We start from the raw sequence: 20,286 nt of genomic DNA, 5'->3' as shown, positions 1-20,286 counted from the left end.
GTGGTCTGGGTTTCCACTTCGGTGTCGGCTTATGAGCTGAACCGCCTTGGGACGCATCCTCGCACTGGACGCCATTTTGCTGATTTGAGAGCGCTGACTTCGCTGACGCGGCGGAGGACGCTATCTTGGCTCGTTGGTTGGTTGGTTGGTTCATAGGAAGGGAAAGGCGCAGTATCTGTCACACTTGCTCTGTGGACACCTGAACCGCGCCGTAAGGGAAGGGATGAAGGTGGGAGTGAAAGTGGATAGAGAGAAAGGGGGGCCGTAGTGGAGGGCTACGGAGTAATTTCGACCACCTGGGGATATTTAACGTGCGCTGACATCGCACAGCACACGGACGCCACTTCGTTTAGCCTCCATCGAAACGGCGGCTGCGTTTCGATGGAGGCGAAACGAAGTGGCGTCCGTGCGCTGTGCGATGCCAGCGCACGTCGCTGGGAGCGGCGTTCCACGAGCTTGAACAGATTTTCATGCCGGAGAGCTGATCCCGGCGGAAGCTCTTCGGTTGGGGCAACCGGGACCGTGGACCAGGCCATAGTCTCGGGATCGTAGCCTCGCTGAGCTTGCAGAGCGGCCATATTCTCCGGAAGGGCTCCTCGGCTCGGAGACGGCGTCAGCCGCCGGGCGGAGGAGGCAGCCGCGGCAGCGCGGCCTGGGCCAGACGCTTTTCGGCGAATGTCCGTCCCGCTTGGGTCGGCGGGTCGCAGTTCGCGGCGAGAGGCACCGGAGCCGACGGAAAACACGTCAGCCCTTGGTGCGCGCTCGAGGTGAACTCCCCGCACGAGGCAGCGGAGGTGGCTCAGCTACAGAGCAGTAGTAGTACAAGACTTTATTGAGGCGCAACACTTAGCTACAGAGCCAGTAGCAGGCACGGGCATTTTCTTTTCCTTCTTCCTACAGCCACAACAACGTGCACTGACATAGAACAGCACACGGACGCCTTTCCGTTTTGCCTCTATCGAAGCTTGGCAGTCGCAGTCGGATTCAAACCCGGAACTCCGACTTAGTGGCCGAGCGTCTTAGCCACTGAGCCGCAGTGTTTTTTTCTTTCTTGCTATATGTACATAAATACAAAATATACAGCGCATATATTACAAGTTCTCCAGGCCGTTTGACGTCTGGGAAAAACGGAGTCGTTTATTTTGTGCTAGTTTTCTAAAAACCAACTTTGTTTCAGCACTACAGTATGAATCTTTCAAAACGTTGTGCATTTTTACAATACCCTGAACAAAGTATTCATGCGCAGATCTGGCTCCAATGTAAAAATGTCAATATTCAATTGCAATACGCCATACAGAGTGCAGTCCCAACAAGAACATGACATCTTGTGATACTGCACGGTCGTGAAACGTGTGTAAGAGGAAGCGGTGTAAGAGGAAGCTTCTTCTTATTGATACGCTGTACCACATCCCAAAAAAGCGTTATTGCAATCTATGAAAATGTGTTTAGTTGTTTATGATTTGTTACACAGGAAACAATTTCTCTCCCATAATACATAAATTCCTTCTTGATAATGCTACGTGGGGGCATGACAAGCGATGGAACACGGCGACACAACAGAAACAGAACGACGTGATGACATGACGATGAAATATGCTTTAATGGCCAGCGATTTTGTCATTCCCCGCGAGCTCCTCGCTGCCCATCACCGACAAGAGCGAATCCCTGATACGACTGACATATACACCGACTCATCGATTACAAGCGAATTCGCTTCTATGGCCTGGGTATGCGATGACAACCCTTCCCTTTCAGGCGCTTATGCCTGCCATCTACCTCAAGGTACCCCTCTTCACGCTGAACTCCTCGCGATTTGGGGAGCCTTGTCAGGAGTGCCTTGCACCGGAACTGGGTCAATACATATTCTTACTGATTCCTTTGAAGCTTACAAGGAAATCGCTACTCCGGGTTCACAAGATGCAACAGCTATGGCTATACAGCGCCTCCTTAAACGCCACCAACTCGCGACCAGAACTGTCGCTATTCACTGGACCCCAGGTCACTCGGACGAATCAGGGGGCAATGAGGCGGCACACGCCGCGGCTGCCTTGGCAGGTGGGATGTCCACATTTACTTCCCCACCCCCCTTGCTTCATCATTATTCGACCTTGGGCGGGCAACTCACCCCTTCTCTTGCCCTTATGCACTATACTCGGACCAGTCTTCGTAGCCTCAGTCAGCATCGCATGCAGGTGGCCACACCAGACCCACCTTTTACGAGAAGAACCCACCTCACCCGAAGTCAAGAAGTATTTTTGAATAAGCTCATCGCCCATGCGGCTTACACGCCACGTATTATGGCCCGCTGGCGTCAGTATACGGAGAAAATGATTACGTGCCCCCACTGTACGACTCTAACCTGCGGCGGCATATCTCATTTACTTTGGGATTGCTCTGCTTTTTCTACTGGACGCCCCGAGATCGAACCCTACCGCCTGAACTACCGTTCCCTTCTAGAAACTGATGCTAACACACAGATGATATTTGCCAAGTCTGGCTCGCTTAGTGGCCTGGTTAGAGCAATGTGATTCGAGTGACGACCTAAACAATGAAGAATATGTCTACTCCCCTTTATCCCCATCCATGGCCATGAGCCTTCCCATTCAATAAAGGACATTCAATCAATCAATGGCCAGCGGGCCTAGCGCGAGCACTCCGCCCCGCGCCACTGCCCGCTTCGTGATCTTCGTAGCAATATATATATAACCAAGTTTTGACAGGCAGGGTACCAGTGTGTAGATGGAAGAAGAATGTCTTGGTTGCAGGCATGACCCACATTTTTCTCACCCTCTTCAACACATTGTAAATTGACGTATTAGAAAGGGAAGGCGCAATATCTGTCGCACTTCGCGGTGGTCACACCAACTGTAAGGGAAGGGAGGAAGGTGGGAGTAAAGATGAAAAGAGAAGCTATAGTGGAGGGCTACGGAAAAATTTCGACCACCTGGTGATACGCGACTCTCTTCCCCTGATGGGGCTGGGACAGGTACCGCCGCTTGCGGCGGGGGCTAGCTTGCCACCGAATGTTTCTCTGTTGTAGGCCGTCATTGCACCCGCCACCGCTTCGGTGGTGGACGATGGCTGTTGTTGCGGTGCGCGTCTGTCTCTCCCTCTTCCTTTTCTTTCTTCTCTATTTTCTCTTCTGTCTGCACGAGGCAGCGGAGGTGGGCCCCGCCGGGGTGGTGCAGTGGTAAGATGCCCGACTACTGTGCCGGAGTACCCGGGTTCGAACCCGACCTCGGCGGCTGCGTTTCGATGGAGGCGAAACGTAGAGGCGTCCGTGTGCTGTGCGATGTCAGCGCACGTTAAAGATCCCCAGGTGGTCGAAATTACTCCGTAGCCCTCCACTACGGCTCCTCTTTCTCGCTTTCCACTTTCACTCCCACTTTCCTCCCGTCCCTTACGGCGCGGTTGCGGTGTCCACAGAAAACAAGTGAGACAGTTATCGCGCCTTTCCCTTCCTATAAATAATAAATAAATAAATCAGACAGCGGAGGTGTTTTAGCTATAGAGCCAGTAGCAGGCCCGTGCATTTTCTTTTCCTTCTGCCTACAGCCACAACAACAAACAACTCTTAATGTAGGGTCCAAGAGGCTTTAGTAGGGTCCTCTGGTCAGCGTCACCTGGTGACAGATAGCGGAAATGTAAAAACGAATAAGTGCGCGGTTGAGGTGTCGACTGAAAAACAAGTGAGGCAGTTACCGCGCCTTTCCCTTCCTATAAATCAATCAGCGCTTTTAAAGCCTGCTGTACTTGTTGCTTCAGTGGCGCAATGGATTGACAGTACTTACCTGAGGACTGAGCGAATAAAAGATCTGTTAGAATATTGCGACTAGAGGGGGATGCTCTCCTTTAGGTTGTAATATGTGATGTTTTTAATTATTAATAGCCGCAAAACCAGCTGTTAACAGAACCACGAGGTGACGGCATGAAAACGGTAACACTAACAAGTTTTCTTCACCGTAAGAATTGGTACTTTAGGCTGCGTTCATAGACACCTCTCGGTAACAATCGCCGTTTAACCCTCTGAGAGACAACCAGGGAAGAGAAAAGTTGCGGGACCCCATCGTTGAGGAAGCGGAATCACGCCTTGAGAATCTTTAACGTGCGCTGATATCGCAGAGTACACGGATGCCTCTTGCTTCCGTAGTAACTCGGTGTATACGCATTTTTGCTTAATTTAGTGTGTGGGAAGAGAGAATCGCCTGCCGTCTCATTTCTCGATGTTCACCTACGCCTACAATCAACGGCATACATTTGGATGTACATCGTCGGTTCGAACGCCTGTTGAAAACTATAGCTCCAATTTGACTAACAGATAGATGCTAAATGAGAAGTGAAATGCTATGGCACCATCCTGAACATTGCACCAAGAACGACTGCTTAAGAATATTGATACTAGTGCGTTGAACCGAAATCGATTGCATGGGCTTGCAAGACCTGAGTTTTCTTTGCTCTGAACTGGTTTTCGCGTTACAACCACGATAATGCGGGCACTAGCTCTTTGTCCCTTACGTTATCACGTAAAATGATTGCGGCTGGCCTCTATGAAAGGACTGCGAAGAATGATGGTGTACGCAGCAAACCGCTTCCGCAGTGCATCAGCAAAAGATATAACGGCGTCACCTTACGTCACTGAAGAGCTGAAACCAAGTGTTTGAAGAGGATGCGAGTTTGAAAGCAGGCGCGAGCAGAGATCTAGACGCATGTCAGCTTTTCCACGAGATGATCCTGACCTGCGTTTTTCAATCGAAACTGAGCCTATTATTACGTTCGTACAGAATTCGGCACCACATACAAGAAAGAAGACACACTGGAAGCTTACTATCTGATAGCACTTGTGTACATCTTTGAAGTCTTCATTGGTTCGTGTGTCGCGGGAAACGTCGAGGCTTGCGAAAATTCATTTTTAATAAATCGCGCCAACGTGGATTTCCAAGATCAGCGGCGCCGAGGGGGAGCTTAGCGAAAATCTGGAGAAGGTACTAGCATGACCAACGATCATGCTTACTTTAATTCCCTTAGCTGTTAAACACCGACAAACAAATTTTATGACTGAGTTCAGTTAAAAATGTAATGTGTAAATTGGTTTATAGGAAAAGCAAGGCGGCACTATCTGTCACGCTTCTCGGCGGATACGTGAACGGCGCCGTAAGGGAAGGGTGGAAAGAGAGAGTGGATGAAGAAAGAGAGAAAGTGGCGCAGTAATGGAGAGATACGCAGTAATTTCGACCACCTAAGGATCTTTACCGTGCTCTGACATCGTACACCACACGGATGCTTTTGCTTTTCGCCTCCATTAAAACGCGGCCGCCGCGGTTTGGTTGAAGGCCAGATACTTCGGTTCAGTATTCTAGCGCTTTAACCACTGAGCCACCGTAGCGGTTAGGAGTTCCGACAGCGTGCGCATTTTGTATTCTATTTTGCTACTTGTGGCTCAGCATCGTTGCAAACGCGTAGCGTTCCATGTAAAATACCAGCGCTTGATTTCGCTTGCGGGTGCCGTCGGGAGGACATCTGTTGTAATGAAGGCCAATTGCTGCCTCGTTTGGGATCATGCTCTGCTATGAAGGATTCCCTAAGCATTTGCCCAGCACTGTTCGCCTACTGCGCCGGACTGACACTGGTCCTGAGTTCGAATGCCGGACCAGGCTACTTTACTTCAGGTCAAAAGATCTTGGGAATCCTCCAACACTGCTAACAACGGTTTGGTTGCTCTCGGGCGGGTACTAATGAGTAATTACTCGTTTATAACGGTAAAGATATACGCATATCATAGGCACTATACTACTTGTCTTTCGAAAGTGTGAGTTTCAAGCGCTTTATAGGGCATGTTTGGCTGTTTATCGGAGGCGCATGTTCTTTTCAGTATTGCCTGCTCTATTCGTCAAATCAGTTGGTTGCAGCTGATTGGTGTTCCGACGCATGACGTATGATTAAGATCAGCCGTTGCTTGGCACAGGTCACAACGGCCCATTACACGGCGCTCACTCCGGAAGCAGGAATTGTGGACATGCACCTTCTCTCGCATGTTTTCGCTTCTCTTTGATCCTTCGGCAAAACTGTGCCTGGCAGTCTATGCTCGCCCAATATTAGTAAAGATTTGCTAAGGTGTACTTACGTGAGGAAGTTTGTTTGGAAATTGTAGGCATTTTATAATCAACCATGTCTTTGAGAAATGGCGTTTGTCACCGAAAACTGAGCGCTAAGAGGAGAATTATATTGTGAAGGAGAGGAGTAAATTGTGTCCTAAAGTCGGATATGCGCATGTTTGCTGCCGGAATACAGGACTAGGTAACAATGTGTTTCCAAGCCCTCCTCCAGTGGTTACCGTCCTTTGGTTATCATACAAACAGCACTACGGAAGAACAACAAAGGGAGGACACACACCTCAAAGCTCTTTGCGTTGTGGACCCTTTCTTTGTCCTTGTTCGTTCGTTGCACTGTGTATATCAACGCTTGTTTACCAGCATGCTCAGCAATTGCTTTTAAGCAACAAACCTTGACGTTATTCATAAGGAATTACTCGCATAATCGGCATCCACTGGTCAATTTCTAAGCGAAAAACATTGCTAACTGAACGTGTGGCGTCCGGCGTTCAAAATTAAAAACCTACTGCAGTTCCACTGGGCTGTCTAGCAGTGCTTATTGCAATTATTTTCTTGCGGAGTATTTTTTTTTCCAACCATAGCTGATTTGTCCTCACCGTAACGTAACATCACACTTACAGCAAGTGCATGATGGGGATAGCATTGATAGTTTGTGAATGACCTGACCAATGAACACGATTGAGTATGATTTTATATAATCCACACACATTGCAGTGACGGCAAATGACTGTCAGCCTGACGTAGTGCAAATTTAGTCGCATCAGTCATGAGGATAGAGAACTGGCTAGCTTGAAAAGCTTAGACTGCTAGACAGAGGGCTGGCTGTTGACATTTACTGTGACGTTGAAAACGCTCGCGTTTCCGTCGTAACATGTCCACATGGGTCGCGCTGATGAGGTCGCAGTAGGCTCGAGACTCTGCTTATGCGGGTCCGAAACAATAGAGTACACGGTGATTGGCTCGAGCATGCGAAAACTGCAGCTTGCATACCAGCCTGTGCCTCATCAGAAAAGGCGATACGGAGAATAAACCGCCAGTTGTAAGCCTCTGGACATACATATTTCTGCCGTTGGAATAGCACTGAGGACCACACATGTTGAATAGTAAAGAACACGCAACAGACATGCTGACTTTTTACTTTAAACTTTATTGTAAAAGTATGGAAACAAAAGAGGCATGGTGGATAGATGAGAATCGAGTGACTGAAAGAACTGCATGTGAATGAGTAGCGAAAAAAAAAAGCTCGACAAAAAAAGATATAAAGGCATTAAAAAACTTTACTTACTGGAATGTGACTTGTTTTTACAATACGATTGCGTAAACATGTAAAATAATAAAGAAGTTACCGACTATCGTTCTTCGCTCCGGTCTTGAGCCCATACCCCATACCTGTGTATGAAATGTAAAAAAGGACAACTACTGAAATGATATATTGTTTTTAAGTGTTATCAAATTCAACCATGACAAGCGCATTGCAATTACTATAGCTTTGGGAACTATGTCTGGAGAAGTTATTTATTAACCTTCAGTTGCAAACTGCTCTCACCTGCACTTGACTTCGTAGGAAAGAGAATCGGACTGATGTCGTCACTTCCGGTGGTGATTACCTGAGAACTATTTCTGTTAAAATTCCTGCTTTTAAAGGGCCTTGTTATAACCACTACCACTGGCATCGCTTAGCTGCAAGAAGATATAGAAGCGAGATAATAATAACTAGGCAACTAATTTACGGTGAAAGCTAAACATAACGTAAAATAATTAATGTGACAATACAAATCTCTGATCAAACCTTACGGCGTTAAACATAGTTAAACAACGTTTCTTAAGCACGAGAATTAAACTTAACCATGCTAAACTCGAAAGACCGTACGCGCATTCAAGGCTGAATGTTATAAGGTCCTGTAAAATTCGTGGTAATATTCACTTTAAGCACACAAATACATAATATCGAAGGTACGTCACAAAGCTTGAACTACATTAAAACAGTTATGAGATGAGCGTGACAGACTCAGTTTCTGCGTTCTCGTGGCATTTTTGTGACATTTCTTCCTTCCAAGGCGGAGCTGCGAAACGATGTTTAATTATGTAAACAGCGGAACACCGTCATCTGAAAAACTAACAACCCTGCCTCTGAGATCCGGATTCAATATATATATATATATATTCTAAGGGTAATGACGACGTTATCAATGACACGTCACTTTGTCTATCTCTACGTGTGATTGACGCACACATGTCCTTTTCCATTTGCCTGTGTGATTGATGGTCACATTTCCTACTTCTCGAATGCTATTGTATGCAATAAGGCAGCTGTTTTCCAGAGCTTTTCGTCCTGTTTCCTGCTCTCCTACGCGAAAGAAACGAACCTGACTTGACTTGACTTCTACGTTATGAAATACTGCAAACAGTTACATTGAACGCTACTGTTGCTACCTCACTCTACGTACAGCACATGCAGCAGACAAGTATCAGTTATAAACACCAACAGCCGCGATTTAGGCGGGATGCCACATGTTGCTTGAGCGAGGCTTGTTAGGGTGAGCTTGGGCTTTCTAAGCAACAGTCTCAAGTGTTCATTTATGCACACACTTCTCGTCGTCGGAAGACAAGTTCCTGGGGCTTCGGTCTAAGCGAAATGCCTAGCACTTCGTCCAGCATCAGGGCCGGGCCGTCAGGCGGTGCCTCTACTGTGAAATGCTGCAGGATGGTGGTGAAGTAGATGAACGTCTCCATGTTGGCGATCACTTCTCCGGGACAGGACCGCTTGCCTGCGGAGTGCAGGGAATAAATAAGGCGCGCATTTGGCTGCACGACATGTAATATTTTCATAAATAATAGCGTCCGTTCTAGCTTCATGAAAGTATCGTTGGGACCTTTGACTATGAGCCTGTCTAAACAATGAAGCACGCTAGCTAAATTGAAGACAATGCAGAGGGTTATGGAACGGAAAATGGTAAGCGTAACGTTAAGAGATAGGATATAGGAAAATAACTCGAGTTAATGACGTTCTAGTCGAAATCAACAAGAAGAAATAGGCGTGGACAGCGCGTGGAACGAGAAGAGAAATTAACAGATGGTCGCCATATATATGGCCAACAAATTGGATTTCGAAGGAAGGAGAGCGTAGGAAGAGGTGGCGGATAATTATGTAGGAGGATGAGGTTAGGATCATTGGAAGGGTCAAATTGAGGCAGCTAGCAAATTGCTGGGATAAATGAAGGTATGTAGAAGAGGCCTTCGTCCTGCAGTGGATATAGTGCAGCAGAGTAGGAGGATGCTAGCGAACGATTTCAGCATTTTCTTGGAGATCCAGCGCTCTGAAACGGAGGCTGTTTTCTCAGACAGGATTATCCTTCACCCATGCCGTTACATTACCAACAAGCCCTCTAATCAGCTGATGCAAGAATGGGATTAAATTCCTTTCATATTTTTGTCCTTAAAAGTTAATAGCGCGCTGAGGCCGTTTTAAAAGCCTCTAAAAGGGAGGCCATATAGTAAAATATAGCAGGGGAAAAGATATTTAGGCTGTGAATGAAAGTCGTCGAACATAGTCACACTTTCGGTCCCTTTCTGCACATACCGTAACAATGTAAAGTTGCGCGTCTTCCGCAGATTTGTAGCTACCAGCCTGATCTTCACCTTTTCTTTTACGTATAAGTTTGGGTTTGGAGTTTAAAAGTTGCGTCTATTATCGATGTCAGCAGCAAGGCGAATCTAAAATATGAACTTGAACTTAGCGAATTTCTTCGTTGACATTATCAAACAATATCATCAACGCATTGATTGAATTCATAAACACTACGTAAAGAGAACGTTAGCGCATTCATTTCTGCTTTAGAATTTTTTCCACACGTAGCCACTGTCATGCGCCTCGAGAACGGAAGCCATTATGGGAGAATTACATATTCGTGGTTATAAATATATTAGATGTGGCATAGACTATAGAGAATTATTTTAAAATACAGACACCGCATTTGTATTACACACACAAAAAATCATAAATATCGTACTAGCTAATACATGCCTAAACGGAGTTTAAGTTTATTGGTGTACTTTTGTTACTGAAACATCGACTACACTGTTCTGTAGTCTCTTGCGCATGTTGTTCTCCGTATGGTGAAAATTAGTGAACAACTATAGATACCGTAAGAGAAGGGTATGAAGCGCTCCGGCTTCTGGGGACGTGTCCCGTCGTTGCTGAGAAACCTCTCGGGACGGAACACTTCCGGGTCTCCCCAGAATTCAGGGTCGTAGAAGATGGACCAGAGCGAGGCAATCACAACGCTGCCGCGGGGAATGACGTAACCGCCCACCTTCACGTCCGTGGCAGCGCTGCAATTCACGAAGCGGAGAGAATGGTAGAGCAATATTATCGAACTCACCCGTTCTTTCCACTCTAAGGGGATAACTGGGAACAAAGTCCGTTTGTATATTGCAGTGCTTACTTCTAACGGTTACATTAAATGCTCTTACCTTGTAAGTGGAGAAACTTGATGCTTTCCCGGCCAAGATAATATCATGGCATTGTCACGTCCGGATGATAGTACGCTTAAAAAATATCGAACTTATCGTACTCGGACGTGATAATCGGCTCCTAACTCCGGGCACTTCCATGACGTCGAAACGTGGGCTTGTTGATTCATACTTCCAAGTTGTAGCGCACACAAGACGAAGGACTGAAAACGAGAGGACACACACAGCGCTGTGTGTGTCCTCTCGTTTTCAGTCCCTCGTCTTGTGTGTGCTACAGCTTGGAAGCACTTCCATGACTTTTGACGACCAAATTTTATAAATTAACGCGGTTTATTCACTGCACTTGCGTGCACCTTTCAGGTTTAAGCAACACCTTTTCGTACTCCGGCCAACATCGAAAACCCACGATGATCAAAAGAAAGAGATGGACATACAGAAAATTTCCAAAGTGCGATTGCACAAGTTTACCGTTAATTAAGATTTCAGTATCCTCTTTTTGCGAGAATTACTGCAGAAAACAGCAGGGAAACTATGTTGTCGACCGTTAAGTTGTAATTGACTGCGTTTTCCACCATTCGCAGAAAATCACGATCATGCTTGACAGTACACGACAGCACAAGGTAAACTTTTCCTTGAAAAATTAAACGTGGATTATTATAACGTAAGTGATGTCTTATTTCTCCATCTACTTAGTAAAAATAGGAGCTAGGGCATACTCGTAAAGAAGGTCTTCCACTTACTATCGCATCAGGCTGAGCGGGTTGACCGGTTTGCAGCGCATCGTCTCCCACATGAAGGCTTGCGTGTACGGCATCCGGTTACGGTCACTCCAAGACACGTGCGAGCTCTCGCCGTTCGCGAGAACCGCGTCGATCTCGGCCTGGATGCGGCGCTGCAGGTCGGGCTTCATAGCGCTTATGAGAAGCAGCCACTCGATGGCCGCGCGCACCGTCTCGCTCCCGGCTCCGAAGAAGGACGCCACGTTGCCCTTCAGGAGGTTGCCTGAGAAAGAGAGAATGCACTCTAAGCCACAGAGGACTAAAAGTGTTGCAAGAACCAGCAATTTTGGGAAATGAGTTGCTGGAACCTTGTGTCCCTCAAACAGCAATCGTTACTCGATTGGGGCTCAACTGCTTAGGGACATCAGCCGCAGTCAGTCTTGCTGAGGAACTGACTAGGCTTAACAAGAGCTTAGCGGTGCGATTGATCCTGGTTTACTCATATTTGCCATTGTTGTGGGCATTAGACTGTTATGAAAGTGCAGAACCGGGGAGAAGGGACTAAATAAATGGGACAGCACTTATCTCCGGTGCTATTTTACATTCAGTCTCTGTTAGAGAAGACACATAGATGGCATTGTGGCGAGCATAAAGAAATATGAACGAGGGCCGAAAGGTAATAGCTTTTGACATGAGGACTCGTCATAACGCCCAGACGCAGGCATGTCGTCTGATCGAAACTTTGGCTAGCGGATTGAAGCTCTCCTCGCCTTTTGTTCATTTTGTTTGGTTCACTGTGTTCACTTTTTGTGTACATCTGCATGGAGCTGCTACAAGCGCTCGTAGCAAAACCCATGCATGTCATTTCGGATAGCCTAATGCTTAGGCTTCATTCTCTTGTCACTCCGTGCATTTGTGCTCCTGGTAAAAGGCGCATTCTGAAATGCATTCAGCCTGGCTGTTCAGATGCTCTTCTATATATTGCTTCAGAAGATCCTCTTTCCAGTCTTCGTTCCACTTTAATTACTACAGCGTCAATATGAACCACCCTTCTGTTGTAGTGGAACTAGAAATAAATAATTATAGCATGTTCTTTCATCATGTAGGCCTGTTAATAACTGTTATTACTGAGAGAAAAGTGGTATTTATCTTGCTTATGATTTCACTTATCGAGGACTATGTACTCACGGGTGAATGTCCTGTTTCCATCGTCTTGTTGCTTCATTTCGCCAAGGAAACCGTCTATGTAATCCCTTATCAAACCATCTTGGTATGTGTCTTGATGGAAATCGATCTTGGAACTGAAAAAGAGAAGCAAGTGCGGTATGAAAAAAGTTGATTTCGGCTTGAAGTTACAATAGCCGAGAGGGCGAGACAGGGACTCTGAGTAGAAAAGCATTTTGGGAGATTTAGCTACTGTTTGCACATTGCTCAGTTTCGCGTCTTTGTCGTCGGGCGTCTGCAGCGCACCAGGGTTTGCATCTAGCAGAGAGGAGAGAAGTAAATGTGCCTCTCTATCTTTGGGAGAAAGGGTGAAGGAAGTTAGGCAAAGAAAATAATGAGTCTTTTGGAAGTGATGGTTTGCCTATGTCAGGAGACAGCTTTCTGGAACTGTTCAGCCAAAGCTACGGGGTCAGCACTTTTCTCACAGTGTTACTCCACCAAGGTGTTTAGATATGTTGATTTATTCTCATTTATTTATTCAAATAACAAAACAAACATGCGGGGGCCATTGCATAGGGAAGGGGGAACATAAGCCAGCACAAAATTCTTTGTGAAAAATAAACGAAAACAATGTTGATAAAAACAATGTTGATGCTGGAGTCGCACTCAGTAACAACACATCCAGAGACATAACACACTTTCTTTATAAATACGCACAATGCCTTCGCGGTGAAACACATACAAATGGAAGAATACAGCGATTAAGAACGAGTCAGCAGAGCGATCCAATATATTTATTGCACGCATGATGATTCCTAGTAAGTTTGTAATACTGATCGAATTAAAGATGATTCTATTATCATGACAAATCTTGGTGGTAATTCACTCCACTCTTTCATTGATAAGATTAATGGCGAACGTTTGTACTTTTCGATCCTGGAAAGAATGGGGTTAAATTTATGGACATGATCGATACGATGTGGCACGTGAGGTGGTTGTAATATATGCGACCGAACGAATGGCCTGTTACTGTGAGACAGTGTATGAAAAAAACTATAAACGGGCGAACTTTCTGTGTATTTAGAGTAATGTCATATGTTGATGTCTTTTTTTCAGAGACGAAACTCTTTGATATTGCGAATACGATGACAAGATGTATCAAGCAGCCTAATTTTCGATGGTTTCAAGAATGTTGCTCAGCACGATTTGGGAAGGGTGCGAAATTATTGAGCGGAATAACGTACAAGGAAATTATAAGCTTCAAGACTGGGGGCCCTGTCGTCCAGACATAAGAGTCGCTTCAGAAAACTAAGTTTCTGTTGTGCTTTTGACGTAATTTGCTCTATGTGTTATGTGTTCGGTTACACTCCCAGCCGGAAAAAAACCAAAACATTATTGTTTGTTACGATAGAATTTCTGTTCGGTTTTTGACAGGAAATCTGTTGTGACAACACAATTTTATATAGTAACATTAAACTTTTCCTGTAATTACAGCAGAAAAGTACTACGGAACCACCGACAACAGAAATTTACTACAAAAAAAAAAACACAAGAATACAGAAAAGTACTACAAAACTACCGAAAATATCACGTTTACAACAAAACTACAGAATATTTTGCCGTACTTTTTACACGATTCATTTGTTATTTTCAACCATGCTTGAAGTTTCATTTGTGCTTTCGAATAGGTTTCAAGATGCCAACTACACAGAAATGTATACCCATTTAGACATGTGAATAGTTGCGTGAACCTAAATTGCCGACTAATCAATAGCCGACCCGATGCACGTTCACAAAACACGCTCATTTTGAAAGCGCACAAGAACCGGCGATCAGATCGACATAGCAAACGCAGCCCACGTATATTACGCGGAATTGCTGGCAGGTGACGCAGCCAACGGTGTGCACACGGTGTAATATAGCCAGGTTGTGCTGGTTAGTACTGTAACATAAAAACGCGAGTAATTCTGTAAAGATACACTATTCCGAAACTATTTGCAAAAGTTTCGGAGAGACTATACCCTGCTGCGCAGTGAACTGGTGCGTGTCGGCTCTGTACTTTGGCCGCATAGCCACAGAAAGTTGTTGCCAAATCCCTACGCCTTGGGATGTGTGGCAAGAGCGGAAGAATACGCAACCGGAAATCACTGCTAGGATAAAACCCCAGAGGATAGCTACCATCGGTGGATGAGGTCGAGAGAAATGTGGAGAAATGCACAATTGGAAGGTGACTGCTACTGGGAGAACCTGAAAAGGGGCTACCGCGGAAAAGATGAGTTATGGCGAGAGTGAAGTAATGCGGAATCAGATGGCAGCTGGCGTGAGAACTCAGATGGTGGCTACAGTAGAAGGGAAGGATATGACGAGAATTGGAGTCATGTCTAGTGGAAACTGATAAGTGTGTCTTGAACAGGCGTACAGATTAACAGTACTGCTGTAAGCGATCTTTCGAAACAAGTTCGCTTGAAAGTATCGGTACAGTGTGAGACATGTTTGCATTCGCCTCCGACGTGTGTTTTTCGAGAAGAAAAGAGACAGAACGTTTTGGAAGAATTCTTCGTTGTCAACCATAGCCAACGCTCACACATTTGCGATACACGCTCATAAACTTTCTGCTACATTTTGTTAAGCGCTTTATGCTATTTCATTAATGCAGCAAGCAGACCTGGCGCACTTAAAACCCTTCTAAATAGCTAGCATTGGGATTTTGTTTAAAAGGCGTCATTAAGCTAATTGCGCTTCCCGATCTCTTGCAAAAGCCGAGCGGGTGCACGCTTAAGAAAGTACACTGCAAGAAAGCACGTCACTTTTGAAGCGCCGGTGTAAAATACAGGCAGGTCAGCAACTTGCTTAGAAAAAAGTAATATAATTGCACAGTGGAAACATCGTAGACGTTGAAAACACGAGCAGTACGTACTCAGCGAAATCTTCCCTTCGGACCAGGGCGTCCCTCAGCTGCTCGCAGGCGCCCATGCGAAAGAAGACGAACAACTTCCGAAGCCAGGGGAAGAAGTTGATGGCCGACACTTGGGCGGCTAGTGCCGGGATCACTTCAATCAACTTGTCCAGGTAGATACGCTCAGGGTCGTCGTACTCGAACCTCCGACCGAACACCAGCGCCGAGATTATGTTGGATGTGCTCGGCGTCAGCACAGTTACAGGCGCAATGCGGCCGCTCTTCACGGACTCCAGCTCGCGGAGGAGGTACGACAGCTCTTCCTGCGCAAGCGGTTGCATAACAAACTTGTGGACTGCTGATTTCTTGCGAGGACACAAGACGGCGTATACATCGTGTAACCGCAAATATTTTGAAGGAATGATTGCTGTTTTAAACATGCCAGCTAGACCGCTTTAAGGGGATAATTCAAGAGCATGCTATTTTTCAATTGCCACTTGTCAATTCAGGTATGTGGAGCTAATTTCTGGCGCTCCTGAAGGCACCGTACACCTGTTCGAATGCTTAAGGATTATAGAACAATGCTTTTGTTAGCAGAAAACTTAAATATAACGCGAACGCATCCCTGACCGCTTTGCACGAGGTAGAGTCGGCTCTTGATTTGTTCTTTACTCATGTGTTCACGAAGTCAATGAAGAGCGTAGTCTAGGGAACGTTGAAATATTTAGTTTATTGCGATGTTGCCTTTGGAAGCCAAAATAACAAATGCGTTAGATGCATCATACCCAGAGTTTTTGAGCGAAAGAGCTTTTGAGCTTCAACTTTTACATATTTGATAACTGCAGCATAACTATCAACATATCCACATGGGTTCCAACGGCAGATTTATAGTCTTTTGGTATTTATTAAAAGAAAAGAAACACATCTAACATGTTTTTTACAGTCTTAATTACTCGCTATGGGCGTAGGACAAATTTCCGGAGCAGATATTTATACAGGTTGGAAGCTGAGGCTATTTCTATAAATCTGCATATAAACTATATTACAATGTTCTATGGTTGCCTCACTAATATTTTCAAAGACGGTGCGCATTGGCCTTCTGTGGCAGTTTTAATACTCTGTGTTAGAGATGCGTTAGCGACACATTGAACCAAGGACTTTGAGAGAGACGAGCATGTATGCATATTTATAGAACGCTGATTTTAGTGTTGCTCTCAAACTCTCCTGGATAGCGCTCTCTTTCCAGAAAGTTCGCCATCCCGACGCACGGCACTATACCGCGAGCCTCGGCTCGAGCCTCTCGTTCCTCAGCAACCTCTGCAGATGGACCATTGTATATGTACAGTCTTTGTCAAAACTCTGTGTTAGAGATGCGTTAGCAGTAATTTGTTTTTAAATAATTGCTACGCATCGGAAGCGTAAACCATTTCCATAAACATGTGCACAATAACAATTTACAATTACGTAATAATTAAAATGTGTCCAAGAAAGCTTGAGTTAAAAAAGGGTCATTTCCAAGCGTGTATTCATATAGCGCACGCTTCCGCAAATTAATTGGTAATTAGCTAAAATCCAAAATTTTTCATTAGTCTCATTCCATGTACACATTAAAATTTTTGTTCACTATTTTGACGCATTCCCATAGATAGCCCATTAAACATTTTAAATTATAAGCTGTTGCTTCACGCAGTGAAGAATTAAGCTATCCCACGCTAATTCCCCCCTAAACCTTTCCTTCTTCCTCGAACTGTCTTGAACCTACATGTGTGAGAATTAAAGCACGAGTTAATTATTCTAGTCCTTACCGCACGCATTTCCGCTATGAAGCATAAAGACTCATATTCCCAGTCATCGGCCGTTCGCACTAGACTATCTAAAGAACGCCAAATAGAAGTGTTCCAGCGAACTGCCTGCATTAGCCTAAGTAGGCGGTGTTTAGAAAATGTTCGGATTAATCGATGAGACAATGCTCCCACGCTCCGTCTCACATGTATGTGCTTCTCCATGGCTGACGTGGCGATGCCCAGGTTCTTGAAAAGCTTCAGCGAAAACCGCCGCTGCTCTTTCCACAACGGCCCGTTCAGTACGATCAAACCTGCGCGAGGAATGAGTTCATAGAAAGCACTCAGTAGTACTGATAGCAAAACCTGACAAAGGTTAATAACCAGCTAGTCGGGTACAATACTTCATGAAAGGTGTTATTCTAAAAATTGTGAGCATCAGCCACAGACAAATATTACAACTTTCTTTCGTGTACATCCAAGACCGCTTAAGTTTCGACATGAGCATTTCGGCACTGCCAAGAATGTGCAGAAATAAGTCCGCTATTGTATCCAAGCAATAAAGACATACTTCTGGTAAATATTCTTAGTTTTGTTTATCGGTGTGTGAATGAATGGTCTCCAGTTCGTTAAATTGTTCCCTTCATGTTTTTGTAAGGTAATTAACCTATGACTGAGCACTATTCTAAGAACTTCACCAAGTGTTAGAATTTGGACGATAACTTGCTTGCTTTTTATGGCACTGCTATAAGCGCCCATTTGTATTTTTTTATCGGTCTTTAGATAAATTTTCTAAGCGATGAAGCGAAAATTTGTGACCACACATACTCTTCGCTGCCTGTTACATATTTCGAGAGCATCAGAAATGTTTGTTATTACAACACGTTCACTCACGCTTTCAGTTACGCATTGATTTAGGTTAGGCCTCCTTTTCCCTATTGTGCTTAATTATTATGTAGACAGAACCTTGTGGTTTTTATGCAGTTATATTTTGCACGCATTGCATGTGGAGCCCGTAATTACTGCTCGTGCCAAGACTTCAAAATAGGAATCGATTGTTAGCTCTAAAACGACATTGCGAAGACGAATTGTAATATTCGCCTAATTATCACCTTGCTTCTTTCTAACGAAACTAGCCTACGACTTAGCAGTAGGCCATATAATCTGCTCTTTGCTACTTGAAAATCAAAACGTTGGGCGGTAATAGAACTGCATGCATATTTGCTAAGTGCTGAGGATTAGAAAACCAAACTGTCTATGGAGGGAAAAAGAAAATCATATGAAGTGCCGAAAAGGATTGAGAGTGAAGCGAAAGAACGGCGGAGGCGAGGTAACTCCTAAAAGTTCGCAAAAGCCGGGAAACGGAAAGACAAGGGTGGTGATAGAGACCATCACTGATAGGATTTCTTTACGACCTTCAGAGGGGACCCCTGTGAGGCGGAAGTGACAGCGATTCTTATCGACAATCTGGAGCACTCCAGGCATGGCCCCAACTGTCTCAAGATACACAAGATAACAAAGAACAACTGCCGATGCGCGTAAAAGAAGCTATAACACTGTATGCTGTCCTCGCTCACATCGAGGACAGACGAGCATAACACGTGTTCTTTCAGGGATGCTGTCAAGACCGGCCGCATGGTAAACAAGGTGCCTACGCTTATGACGACGGCACACCAATTCTTGAGTGGCGTTTGTGATGTGTGCGCGTGAAGCCGTTTTTAATGATGGGGCATTGTTATCGTAGTTAAGTTGTCAGGCGCACACTTGTTGAGAGAGTTTGCGAGCTTCTTCCAACAGACGCAGCCCGTATTCATCCGCGTACCTTGAGAATGCTCGTTGACCTTGAAGGGGAACTCTTCGGGCCGGTTGAGCAGAGAATCCTGTGACAAGGCCTCCTTCACCGAGCAGAAGTCGCACAGAAACACCACGTAGCGGCAACCGAGGTGAACACTGCATGAATGCATTCCCGTGTTACTTGCAGTGACGCACACAAGAAACGGAAACAAGCGTATCCTGTACAGTCGTAGGCATACTTTAGACAGCCATTTTGGAGAAGTGAGGTGTTCGAGTGATCGTTTGACAGCATATGCTTATTTATTTATTATTATAAAACCCTTTAATGTCGTCTCCGGTGGAAGCGGTACTTTTAGTTTTGCTTTTGTGGCAGGCCTCTAGAGAGCACAGCTAAAGGTTTATAAACTTCTCAGGCCAATGAAACTGCCGCAAGCAACAGAGGTACACCGGGAATGTACACGCATTCCACCCTGATTCGGATGTAGTTCCTACATAGGGGTAGAACATGCGAACGCGTTTTCACAGGCGACCGCCATTCTGGATAAGCTGCTGCGGCGGGGAATAGCTCTTCTGTGTATAACAAATGTCTATCAAGCAGGATAAATGCACACATTTTTCTTGCGCGGTTGAAATACAAATTTTTGCGAGAATAAAATGCAAGTTCTCAACAAAAAGAAAGGCTAACTAAAAGTGAACTACGGGTATTTGCAAACGTGCTTCATCCTACACGCAAACGACACCGTCATCAGGACGTTCCGTTAATCTTGACTGCGGGCTGATGCTCCGTACGTTCCACTGTATGTGCTGTGCAGGCAGCACACAAGGCTCTAAAAAAGCAAACATCACCTACGTACCCGAATATGTTGCCGTACTTCTCCCTGAGAGCCTCCACACCTCGATGGCCATCCTTCGGCATGAAGGGCAGGTAGCCAAGGAGCGGCAGGCCGAAGGGTCCAGGGGGGAGGTCCCTCCGCAGGCTCCTCTTTAGCATGTCCCACATGTACTGCAGCAGGAGTACGCCCACTCCCGCCACCAGGCCAGTGACGATGCACTTCCAGAATACACCTAGCATGGTGACACTACTGTCTAGTCCAGGATGTGATGTGCCTCAGTGCCTCAGTATCTGGCTGAAAAACGCTTCAAAGAGAAGGAGACATGACGGAGAATATGTCTTTATTATAACATCAAGTCTGCTTTCAGGTCTGCTTTCAGGAAGGACACATTAGTATCTTATTTAGAAACAAGATGCAGCACCAACTAGCCCCTCAAACCGTTATTTTGCGAGACATTACTGTGACGTACTTAAAGAAATATTACCAGCCTGTATTGTAGCTTGTATTGTGGAGTTA

The 20,286-nt window shown here is 45.4% G+C and overlaps 1 protein-coding gene across 1 annotated transcript; it reads right to left on the bottom strand.

The window, feature by feature from the left end:
• Window positions 1–7,237: 7,237 nt before the first annotated feature.
• On the bottom strand, window positions 7,238–20,070 carry LOC146208312 (cytochrome P450 2J4-like). The gene is made up of 8 exons (XM_084592671.1): window positions 19,792–20,070; window positions 18,966–19,093; window positions 17,351–17,457; window positions 15,384–15,685; window positions 12,491–12,603; window positions 11,324–11,585; window positions 10,255–10,442; window positions 7,238–8,878 (listed from the first exon to the last, which is right to left on the bottom strand). Exons 1-8 carry the CDS (start codon window positions 20,007–20,009, stop codon window positions 8,688–8,690), a joined length of 1,509 nt encoding a protein of 502 aa, XP_084448797.1. The 5' UTR covers window positions 20,010–20,070; the 3' UTR covers window positions 7,238–8,687.
• Window positions 20,071–20,286: the final 216 nt, after the last annotated feature.

This window comes from Amblyomma maculatum, chromosome 1 (genome assembly GCF_055883805.1).
Source record: "Amblyomma maculatum isolate TAMU_Amacu chromosome 1, ASM5588380v1, whole genome shotgun sequence".
NCBI classification, from domain to species: domain Eukaryota; kingdom Metazoa; phylum Arthropoda; class Arachnida; order Ixodida; family Ixodidae; genus Amblyomma; species Amblyomma maculatum.
Note: the sequence above shows the minus strand (reverse complement) of the source record. Positions and strands in the feature narration are given on the sequence as shown.

What these genes read in the sequence shown, in the direction of transcription:
- LOC146208312 (XM_084592671.1), bottom strand. Translation starts at nt 20,009, where the DNA reads ATGCTAGGTGTATTCTGGAAGTGCATCGTCACTGGCCTGGTGGCGGGA. An exon ending in AAGTACGGCAACATATTCGG is followed by an intron (nt 19,094 to 19,791) that starts GTACGTAGGTGA and finishes GCATTCATGCAG; the next exon opens with TGTTCACCTCGGTTGCCGCT. An exon ending in TGGAAACAGGACATTCACCC is followed by an intron (nt 11,586 to 12,490) that starts GTGAGTACATAG and finishes TCTCTTTCTCAG; the next exon opens with GCAACCTCCTGAAGGGCAAC.